The sequence below is a fragment of the Euwallacea similis genome, chromosome 37, assembly GCF_039881205.1.
Source record: "Euwallacea similis isolate ESF13 chromosome 37, ESF131.1, whole genome shotgun sequence".
Taxonomy (NCBI): Eukaryota; Metazoa; Arthropoda; class Insecta; order Coleoptera; family Curculionidae; genus Euwallacea; species Euwallacea similis.
The window spans coordinates 1161137-1172894 of record NC_089645.1 but is presented as its reverse complement, the minus strand read 5'-3'; the positions used below and the strand labels follow the sequence as shown (position 1 = coordinate 1172894).

The window sequence follows — 11758 nt, the reverse complement described above, 5'->3', positions numbered from 1 at the left end:
ATGCCCACAATTCACACATTTCATTTTTTACCATCAATTAAGAAACCCTGTATAAGGTGGAACCAGAGATGGAGAGGAAGGCAACAGAGCGGATGTAAAGGAGTTGGCAGGAGAGGTGGGAAAGATACAGAGGATGGACGAGAAATTTTGTGGAGAATGTAAGAGAATAGCCAGAGAAGGGGTTTGAAAATCTCGACCACTATGTGGTGCAGGCAATGACCGGACATGGGGTATTTGGGGTAGATCTAATGCAAATAGGAAAGGCGTAGCGCGATGATTGTTAATTTTGTTCTGAAAGGGATACAGCGGAGCATACTATTTTTGAATGTGTAGAATTTGCAGCGTATAGGATGGAGGCAGATAGGAGGTGCGGTGAGAAGTTAATGGTAGGAAATATAGGTAAAATCATGATCAGGAGCGAGGAGAACTGGATTGCGGTGACGGAGAAGTTGAAGAATATTATGAGGAGGAAGGGGGAAGAGGAGAGGCGAAGGGTCAAAAGAGGTGAGAGGACGTAGGAACGATGATTGTGGTTTAGCCCTGAACTAATACCCGAAAGGATTGTTCCGAGGAGAAAGGGCGGAGTTTTTTAGTGGATATGACGTTAGTTGAGTCCCACACAATTCGGTTGGCTAAGCACAGAAGGGCGTGCGTAAATGGATTTTTCTTCGCCTAAAAACAAGGTTAGTTCAGGTTAGTTCAGGTTGAGTACGCGCCAAGCATTCGAAGCGTGAGAGCGTGCTCAATCGAGCTCTTGCGATAAGTGTCGATTTTTACAAAAATAGTGCGATTTTGGGTGGACTTTTGTGCGGACCCTGTGTAGTTGAGTGCCTGTAGTGTATGCAGCAGCCCCGCAGCACTAAGGATCCCATGAGTGCCCTAAAAATCCCTTTGTAGGTTTTTTTTCTAGTAAAAGCCTGATTCAATCCGGACTTTTTGAAGCCGCACCGGTTTGAACCATAATTCCTATGGGAAGAATCGGTATCTTGGATGTTATTTGGCAAGTACCCGTTTCTAATTAAGTGTTAGTTTACTGATTAGTGACTAGAATTAACCAATTAGTCAGTTAATTAGTGTTAAAGTAGACATTCCTAAGAGTCACTTAGTAGGATGTTTCAAACTCGGAAAAAATCTTCCACATTTGCAAAACACTGTGTTAGGTTGGATAATCGCGGGCAGCATTCCAACTCAACCCAGTATTGTGTCGCAAGCTACCCACACTGTTCTGTCACCGTCACAAAATTGTGTATCACTATTGTCCAATATAGACCTTAATAACGCCCTCACTAAATTTTGGACTATTGAGGACACTCCCTTTATGAAAACTCCAACCCCCGACGAGCAAATGGCCGAAGACATTTTTGTTACCACTACCAAAGTAGTAAAAAATGGCAGGTTTCAAGTTCACCTACCCTTTAACCCGGCGTTGGTACGGTGGGAAAATATTACATGTTAAGTACACTGGGGTATGTGATACCCCTATTTATAAAAGATATTAGCAATAATTTTTAAATTTGAAATTTGTGTTTTGGTGTTTTTCTTTACCCAATAAGTACTGTTGATCATGCGAAACAAAAAATAATCATAAATATTTTTTTATTTTCAGAAAACAACAAGCTTTACACATATATAACATTTTTCATATATGAAAAAGGTACTAAAATTATAATCACAGAAAATAAATAAAAATAAATGTTTTTGGTAAACGACCTCTTTTACCGCGAGCAATAAACATAGAACAACACAACGAAACTCATTTTGAGAAAAGAATTAAACATTTCAAGGGCTATTCGAGGCCTGACATTCATCACATGTGAAAGAGCAATGATCCATGCATATGTAACGGTTGCATGAATGGCAAGTGTAGAATGATTTTCGATCGGCCTTTCTGGGACACAAACAACATCTTCTTGACACTTTTTGTCTTTTTGCAGATGGGTCACCACGTATTCCCTGACCATCAGAACTTCCACTTGTTTCTGCAATTTGTCTGCGAAGCTCCCGCCGTACATGAGGATTTTCTTGTCTTTTCTCTCTGTATTCATTGACAAGAGATAAACCTAGTTCCTTCAGAAACTTTCGGCGTGGAAGTTTGCTAGTTTTGTCATTGTTATTACTTTTCCATATAATCATGGCATTTATGGCTGCAGAGTTGAGAATTGAATAAAACAGGGTGAGGGGCCACCTGCGACTATTCCTAGAAACGCTGTAGGTACCAGATAATTCATCTACAACGTCAATTCCACCTTTAGTGAAGTTATAAAACGTGATAACTTCAGGTTTCTTCAATTCATTTGTATCTGTATCTATTTTTCTGTCGTGATGCAAAGTGGAAAACAGTAGAACATTTTTTCCTTTTTTGGGAATATAAGAAACAAGCATAATGTTGGATTGGAATCCAAACATGGAACTTCTTTCTTTCCTGCCTCGTACTGCCAGCATCACTGGAGGTATTTCACGTTTATTTTTCTTCAAAGTACAGACAGCAGTAAGTTTGTATTCTTTTAGAAGTTTTATAAGAAGAGGATAGCTTGCAAACCAATTATTAAAAGTGATATTTCTATTTGAAGCTCTAATTGGTTTTACGAGTCGCAGGTTCTGTCGCCATCTGGTTTATTACTCAAAGAAAAAGGTCCATCCGGTTGCTTACCAACATAGACCTCCAAGTTGAAAATGTAGAAAGTCCTTGCATCTACAAGCGCGAATACTTTTATGCCATATTTGGCCGGTTTATTGGGTATGTATTGCCTGAATCCACAACGGCCCCTAAACGCCTCCAATTTTTCGTCAATCGTCATATATTCTGATGGAATATAACATTCTTGACAGTGGTTGATGAACCGTTCAAATATGGCTCTGATGGGTGCTAATTTATCAATGCGACGCCTGTCGTTTCTTGTACCTGCGCAATCAAAACGAAGACACGCAACTAAAATCTGGAACCTTTTCAAAGGCATTGTAGATCTGAAAATATCAACTCCAGTACCATCATTGACCCACAAATCTTCAAGATTTTGTCTTGATGACCGAAAGAGTCCAGCAAGGTAAAGAAGTCCCAATGCAGCTTTCAATTCAATTGTGTTAGTTTCCCGTATCATATGTTTATCAGAATAATTTTGTGACTTATGGTTTATTTTTTCATTTGTGTATTTCACAGTATCATCCAGCATAACATTGTCTACAAAAAGGCTCCAGCATTCTAATGGCGTTTTGACTGCTGTTACTATTGTTGTTTTCTTTGGACCAGGTAGATGTGTCACTATATTTACGCTCCTAGTTCTTACAGCTTGATTTCCGGGAGACTCAGCCCATTTTGTTTTCCCATCTTTACCCCACATATACCGTTGCCGAATATTACTTGATGATGTAGGATGATCATTACTTGTAGAATTATCTACAGACCGGTCAACATCGAGAGGTTCGTAGTGTTCATTTTCAATTTCGTCAGATGGCTCAATTTCCTGTGCGCTGTCTGAGTTGGATAAATGTTCACTCACATGGTCAAGCAATTCTCCATCCGATTCAGATCCTAAGGGTTCCTCGGCATTCTCAGGTATATCATCATAAATTGCCCACATTGCAGTCAAGCGTTTTTGTTCGTTTTCATAAGACATATTGAAGAAATCTATTTAAAGTACCAGGATGTAAAACGATTACTGTAGAGTGAAATACTAGTTTACCTACTTTGAGTTATGAAATCGCTAGCACTGAGATAAACGAAATTTTCACTATTAGAAATGTAAACACCTTTTCACCTTATTTCACGTCACTGGTACACTGGGGTATAGTAAACCCCCGACCACTTCAGTTGCATACTAAATACACAAATGACTATTTTTGAGATTATCCCGTCAGTGACTCCATCTATGAGGTCTAATTCGAAGGTACATAGACGCTTAAATTAATAGGATGGTACGTTTCTTTAAAATTCCCAATTTACTTGGGCTGGGGTATGTCATACCCCAACGCACCAAGGCCGGGTTAAATCCCCCAATGAAATCCGAAAATTAGGAGATTCATTCAACATGGCCAAAAAACGATTTCTTAATCTTGAAAGGCGGCTTTGTAAAAATCCCCAATTAAAGGTTGACTATTCATGTTTTATCGAGGAATATGTCCGCCTAAATCATGCCAAATATGTCCCACTTGAACTCCAAAATAGCAATGGAGAAAATAAGTATTTTTTGCCCCACCACTGCGTAATAAAGGAAAACAGTAACTCAACCAAATTACGGGTTGTTTTTGATGGCTCTGCAGTATCAACCTCAGGATACTCACTAAATGACTTAACCTTGAAGGGGCCTCAGGTACAACCCGACCTATTTGACATACTTATTCGTTTTAGGACATTCACCTATGTTCTAACTATAGACATTGCACAAATGTACAGACAGATTGAGATCCATCCTGATCATAGATTTATACAGAACATTCTCTGGCGCAATGACCCTAATGCACCCTTAAAATGTATTGAGTTAAACACTGTCACTTATGGCACAAGAAGTGCTCCCTACCTTGCTACGCGGGTCTTAAAAGAAGTAGCCCTTCAGAATCATTCAAAATATCCCTACGCCGCTGAATCGTTATTACAACAATGTTATGTTGATGATATCCTTACAGGGTGTAACGAATATTCTGAATTCAATCATCTGCTAAATTCTGCTGTATTCACCCTGCATAAATGGTGCACAAATCACCCTGACTTCTTGCAAGAAATATCCCCTCATCCCACTCAAACTCAATACGATATTAAAATTGAAAATGTCTCCAACAAAATCTTAGGATTATCCTGAAACCCGACTGAAGATTACTTCTCAATAACATTGCCTAACATTAAACACAAGTCACTCACTACAAAAAGAGAAGTACTATCGACATTAGCACAAATGTTTGATCCCCTCGGCTTAATTGGCCCCATAATCGTTCTTGGAAAAATAATCATGCAAAAAATTTGGTTTTCCGGAATTGATTGGGATCAACAGCTCAATCAGCCCCTACTCGAAGAATGGAATACATTCATTAAATCACTATTTCACTTAATAAGCCTCAAAATACCCTGTCATATATTTTGCAATAAATCCAAACTGAAAATTGAAATACATTCATTCGCTGATGCTAGCATGAAGGCTTATGCTGGATGTGTGTACATCCGCGCTATCTATCACGACAACTCAACCTTCTGTGTATTAGTAACATCAAAATCTAGAATCGCACCAGTCAAAACTGTCACCCTTCCAAGACTAGAACTGTGTGCAATGCACCTCACAGCCACCCTAACCAGCAAAATTGTTTCAATATTTGAAACCAAATTTACAATCGATAATGTCAATCTTTGGACTGATTCTCAAATAGCCCTCTACTGGATCAAGTCACATCCCTCAAGGTGGTCAATTTTTGTTGCTAACCGAGTCTCCAAAATTCAACAATTGTCCCAAAATTGGCAATGGTATCATGTTAAATCTGCTCATAACCCAGCAGACCTGTTATTACGTGGAGTATTACCTCAAGATATTTAAAATTCGCAGTTTTGGTGGACAGGTCCCCATTTCTTACATGCCCCTAATCTCGATTTAAGGTCCTTTATTCCCGCATTCGATGTAGCCAACCCGATTGAAGAACGAAAGGTGGCACTTGCCAATTTAGAAGAAATCTCCACCACCTGCTTTTGGACTCAGTTATTTTCAAAATTTTCTAGTATATCTCGGTTGCAGCGAACAATGGCCTTTTTATTACGATTCGTACGTAACTCAAGATTTAAGTCTGATAAACTTTCTGGCCCCCTGACTGTACACGAACTTACTTCTGCTCTTGATCACATATTAAGGCATGTCTAATCACAGATCTTTTCGAAGGAAATCTCGGGAACTTAGCACCCATAGACCTGTATCAAATAAACACATTATATCTCTTAACCCAGTTCTGGACAAGCAAGGTTTTCTCTGTGTGGGTGGACGTCTAGAAAATGCCGACATCACTTATAGACAGAAACACCCAATACTTCTTCCCTCAAACAATCATGTAGTAAGCATGCTACTAAACCAAGAACACATACGATTAGGTCATGCCGGCCCTCAAAATGTCCTATCCAACTTCCGATTACGTTTTTGGCCTCTTGGTGGTCTACGTGAAATTAAACGTATACTACGAAACTGCTTGACTTGCCATAGATTTCGTACTCAGACAACCCAACAGATTATGGCAGCCTTGCCTAGAGAAAGGGTTGTGTGTTCTCGTCCTTTCGATAAGGTAGGGGTGGACTTTGGAGGTCCATTCACAGTCAAGGCTTCTAAGCTCAAAAAGGCACAATCTTTAAAGTCATATATAGCCATTTTCGTCTGCATGGCAACGAAGGCCGTTCACATAGAACTGGTATCCAATCTGTCCACTGACGCATTTTTAATGACATTAAAGAGATTTATCTCACGCCGCGGAAACCCATCCATGATTTTTAGCGACAACGCATCAAACTTCCTAGGAGCCAAGAACCAACTCAGAGAAGTCCATCAGTTCTTTAAGTCAAAAAATCACTCCGATTCAGTTATAAATTTTCTGTTCACAAATCAGACCCAATGGAAATTTATTCCACCTCGAAGCCCACATTGGGGAGGAATATGGGAATCGGCAATAAAAAACGCCAAATATCATATGGTCCGCATCATAGGCAATGCGCATTTTACTTTGGAAGAACTGAGCACTACCCTAACACAAATTGAAGCCATTTTGAATTCTCGACCCCTTTGTCCACTCTCTAATGATCCCTCAGATCTTCAGTGCTTAACTCCAGGTCATTTCTTAATTGGGAGACCACTTACTGCCTATCCCGATCAAGACGTCACTCACGTCCCAGATAACCGATTAAAATTCTTCCAACGTTTAGCACAAATCCAGCAACTATTTTGGAAAAGATGGTCCATCAATTATTTAAACCTATTGCAGAATAGACCAAAATGGTTAACCCCATCACCAAACCTCAAAGTCAATGACCTTATGCTCGTAAAAGAAGATAACACCGTACCCTTACATTGGCCACTCGCCAGGGTTGTGCAAGTAATGCCAGGCTCTGACGGAAGGGTTCGCATAGTAAGAATAAAAACACAAAATGGTATATTTACAAGGACCCTATCAAAATTATGTCCACTTCCTAATCACGATACTCATTCAACTATCAACGTCACCCTTTCACATAAACCCACATAGACTTATATATCTACCATTGTTAAGTTTTTTATTATTTTGTCATCTTGAAGCCTTTGCTTCAACGCGGGCAGTTTATGTTGGGAAAATACCCAACATCTTCACCTAATAATAAATTTCTTTCTTTGCCAACGTAAACCCTTCTTAATCACCCTTAAGGGCAGTGTTTACATTATCGAAATGCATACACATTCCACACTCTTCCCACGCTCATAACTCTTCTCACCCATCATTTTTCTCACACCTTCATGGCACCGTATTGATAAGCAATCCTTTCCCCTGCACTAATAATTCACACTAATTGGTATGACTATGAGGTGGTAAAAATATATATGGATAAGATAAGGTTCATATTCGGTGGGAAAATTAACTTTTTGAGTTGATCTAAAACAGTCTCATATAGTCTTTCTCACAACACGCAACGCCTCTTCAACACCTCTCCAACTTTCTTTTTATACTCCTACAGCGTCAGTAGGACCTCAATACGGCTCTCAATTAAAACACAACATTTGCCCTGTCCCAAAAAACTCCCAATCGTCAAAGGTTCTTGATAATCGGTGGTCGCTTGGGGTTTTCTAGTTTAACCTAATTTTACACTTCGTTATGACCTTTGTCACCTGTGCAATAGTGTTGGACAGTTAGTAAAATAAAAAATAAGTGTTTTGTTATCAAGTGTGTTTTGTTCTACATTGGTTCAGCGCCAAATAAGCTGTGGTCCTTTGTTGAGGTTCCTTCGATAAACGAAAACCACGAAAACAACAATTTGGTTTACGAAAGCGGACTGTATTAAATTTCACTTATATAAATAATGTTAAAGTATTGGTCTAAGTATGAAGTGGGAGTTTGCTTAGTTGGGAAGATTACGAGTTACGTTTACGATCACATGTCTAGAGCGAGTACTGGTCAAAGAGAGCAAAATTACTGCGATCATCCCTTAAGTACTAAACCCGAGGAACTCCACCCAGGGGCGCACCAATACCAGACGCCATTGCGGGCAATGGTCGCGCCTAAGGTCATAAAATCGCCGCCATCTGGCAAATACCTATACAAGTCGCTTTCATTGAAGTATTGCGATCCGCCGAATTGCGGATCGCGGCAAAGGTCCAATTTAGAAAGCTTCCTTTGACCAGTAGCGTATTTCCCAGCCATAAAGAGCCCTTCGATATGGCCTGATGGGTACGATGGTCTGGCGCCCAGATGGAATCCTTCAAATACGTATCGATGCCCATGGGCGTAACTTAAGGGATGAAAGTACAAAACAAATTAACTAAGCAAACTACGCCAAGAAACAATAACCTAAAGTCCTTAACATCCTTCGAATAACAATAAGATCGAAACGAAAGAGATACAGTTCACCTCGGCACTGCCAATCAACTGTGCCCCCCTTGTGTTTGGGGTGAGACAGCAAGCAAAACGCAAACTTGCCCCGATCAATATCTAAATAACAACTTTGCTAACCGATGGATTGGAATAAGATGTCCAGTTCTCTGGCCTCTGAGATCACTGGATTTAACACCTCTCTACTATTATCTTTGGGGATACATAAAAAGTTTAATTTATTCAAATAAGCCACAAACCATAAATGAGCTATTACAAAATATTATGACTGCAGCTGCATCCATACGAGACGACCCAGATGTTCTTCAGAAAGTTACGTCTTCGATTATTAGAAGAGCAAGAATGTGCTGAGGTAGCGGGGGAATATTTTGAATCAAAACTTTAAACTTGTGTTAGTAATAAAACATTACATTACTTTATTCTCCATGCTCTCTTAAAATTATTATTGCCTATAACTGCTTAACAATGGAGTTTTGGAGAAAAGCGTATAAGGCATTTCCGACCTAAAATTGACCAAGGAATACGTTCTTAAGCTATAGCCAACGAGTCACGGAAGACCCTGTATATTGCATATCCCTACTGTATATAACAAATCCTTTAACTACTATCACTTATATTGAATTCCGATATATACATAGAGTCTGTTTAAGGCCGTCATACCGCAAACAAATTTCTTGTAAAAAACCACTTGCACTTTGCCTATTATGAAGAAGAATGTTAAACAGTTTTTAGTGAATTTTACCTATATCACAAGAAAAATCTAGAAATAATCAATGAAGATACCCCTTGTGAGGTCAAGTTACTAAGTTACGACAAGACTACCCCAACGTGCAAGCAAACAGAAGTGAAGATTGCAGAAGTAATGTTCGAGCAACTAGACGAAATAAACCAATAGATAGTAATATGCCCCAAAAAAGAAATCGTGCATACATTTCGCCCAGGAGGAGAACATGAAATCAAAAATTTTGTGGGAACATTTTTGTGTAATCTCTCACTAGGATGCCAGATAACAGTTAATGGTCGATCAGTGAGCAATGAACTAAGGATTATAAACACCAACCCTTAGCCTATCTTCTTCCCGGATCTAGCAACAGACTACACCATGCTGTTAATATTAAATTTCAGCTTATACTTGCCACAACTCAAACTGGTCGAGCTCCACAAACTTAAGCAGGAAGTCGTCCAAATGCAAGAGCAACTCCTTATATCACTAGGAGATATTTCCATAGCCCCAAACATATGGACCCTATTCATATACATCCTAAAAATAGGCGGCTGCTGTACCATAATTTGGAAAAAGATACTTTCACCCAGGATCAAGAGTAAAAATCCAAAACAGGCAAAGGACATCCCAATGGAAGCTATCCAACTCCCATGACGAGCCTAGAAATTGGAACTCAGATGGAAGGATTTACCTCACAGAATCCAGTAGTGTAAAGACATTTTGTGCTAAGTTGATAATAAACCTATCATAAATAGTTGTAGAGTCCCTTTAGAGTTAGTCAGTTGAATTTCAGTTGCTAGCACGCTTACAGTAATTATATTGTGTTAAAAGTATTTGTTTTTCTGAAACTAGTATATTTTGTATAGTAATAAATATATTTTTTTAAAAACCCTATCTTGACTTATCGAGATATAACTCGTGTATTTTGTTCGTTTTCAACAATTTCTCGCTTATTTTAGTCAAATCGGTCAATTTGAGCATATTTCGTGACAAACTAATAGTTTCTGACCGATATCACTATTTTCTACCTGTTTAATTCATATTAGCACTTTTTCTCACAATTCGAGTTATTTGAAGCTCAAATCGACAGATTTGGACGGTTGAACTAAATTTGGACTTATTTTGATGATTTCAAGCAAATCTGTTTTATTTGATTACTTTAGAGCATTTTGCGGTCATTGTTATGTTTGTCGTTATACCTACCGACGGACTGTTAGGGATAGGAGCACGAACTGTTATAAATCCGAAGGATCATAAGTTGCAACATAAATCGCAACAATTTCGATGATTTGTCTGGTTCGGACTTACTTTCATCCGGGGAAGTTGGACCACTGGTAGAAGGGAGGGTTCTTGTCTCTCTCTCTTCAATAGCCATGAAAATTAGGTGGACAGGCAACGACGATGGACTATTAGCGAAGTATGAGCGTCAGAAGTGACTGACCACCCTCGTCATTATCGAGGAGTGTTATGAACGAATGACCAATTCGAAGTCATTTTAACACGATATGAGCATTCGAAAGTGCAAGAGGAACGTAGGACACGCAGAAGCAAAAGGGCACAGTATGAAAGAGTCCAAAACAGAACGTTAACGCCCCCTCCCCCCACCACACTATTAGCCCCAAGAAGGAAACGCTCCGTGATGCAACAAATATCAATAGGAATTTACTTTTTTACTAGAACCTTTACAACTTTAATCCTTTCCGCTTTCCTCACTTTTTCTTCACAAATACGCATCCCTTCAAGCAAAGATTTTATTAGTGCATTACGTAGTTCTTGGTTTTCAATTTCTTTGTATCCTTTAATCAAATTAAGTAGCTTATTTTCTACTTTATTACCTTCATCTTCTTTTATTAGTAAATCTGTAATATTAATCATTAATGCTTCCGTCATTTCATATAATTTATTAAGCAGACCAGCAGTCCTGCCTTGCTCATAATTGCTTATTTCGTGACACGTTGTATTCATTTTCTTTCCTAAATTCTTTTGAGTATACTCTCTCATTAGCCTCCATTCTTTGATCTGATTTCCTATTTGGTGGGAGATAGAAATCATTTTGTTCCTCATTATATTCAACAGCACAAAGACCAATTGTTTGCAATATAAAATCAACAGAAACTCCTCATTTAATTAAAACCTTTTCAATTTTCACTTTCTCTGATTTTCTACTACTTTTCGCACTAACTTGAACAAATTTGGTTTTATAGAGAAATTTGGTAATTTATCAAGTTTATCAAAAGTTGACTCGTAACTAATTCCTTCTTTATCATCAAAAGATACTATTATTTTATTAACCATATTAACCTCCACTATTAAAAATACTTTCTCAGCATATAGTTGTTATACATTCTATTACTCATTATAAATTATAGCGAGTAGATTTGCAAATACTTTATATTCAACTAATTCAAAAAGAAGACTTTTGAGAGTCTTTATAACAATCTGTTTTCTCTAAAACCAAAATAGCCCGCACTTGTAATGATAATATGATCCAATAATCTAACA

General features: G+C 38.5%; 2 protein-coding genes across 2 annotated transcripts; one reads left to right on the top strand and one right to left on the bottom strand.

Annotated features, from left to right (window-relative positions):
* Positions 1-1452: 1452 nt before the first annotated feature.
* LOC136418725 (piggyBac transposable element-derived protein 4-like) lies at positions 1453-3614 on the bottom strand. The gene is made up of 4 exons (XM_066404889.1): positions 2651-3614; positions 2118-2501; positions 1803-2035; positions 1453-1479 (listed from the first exon to the last, which is right to left on the bottom strand). Exons 1-4 carry the CDS (start codon positions 3612-3614, stop codon positions 1453-1455), a joined length of 1608 nt encoding a protein of 535 aa, XP_066260986.1.
* Positions 3615-6195: 2581 nt separating this feature from the next.
* On the top strand, positions 6196-9969 carry LOC136418723 (uncharacterized). The gene is made up of 3 exons (XM_066404888.1): positions 6196-7080; positions 9599-9812; positions 9872-9969. Exons 1-3 carry the CDS (start codon positions 6196-6198, stop codon positions 9967-9969), a joined length of 1197 nt encoding a protein of 398 aa, XP_066260985.1.
* The last annotated feature ends 1789 nt before the right edge of the window (positions 9970-11758 follow it).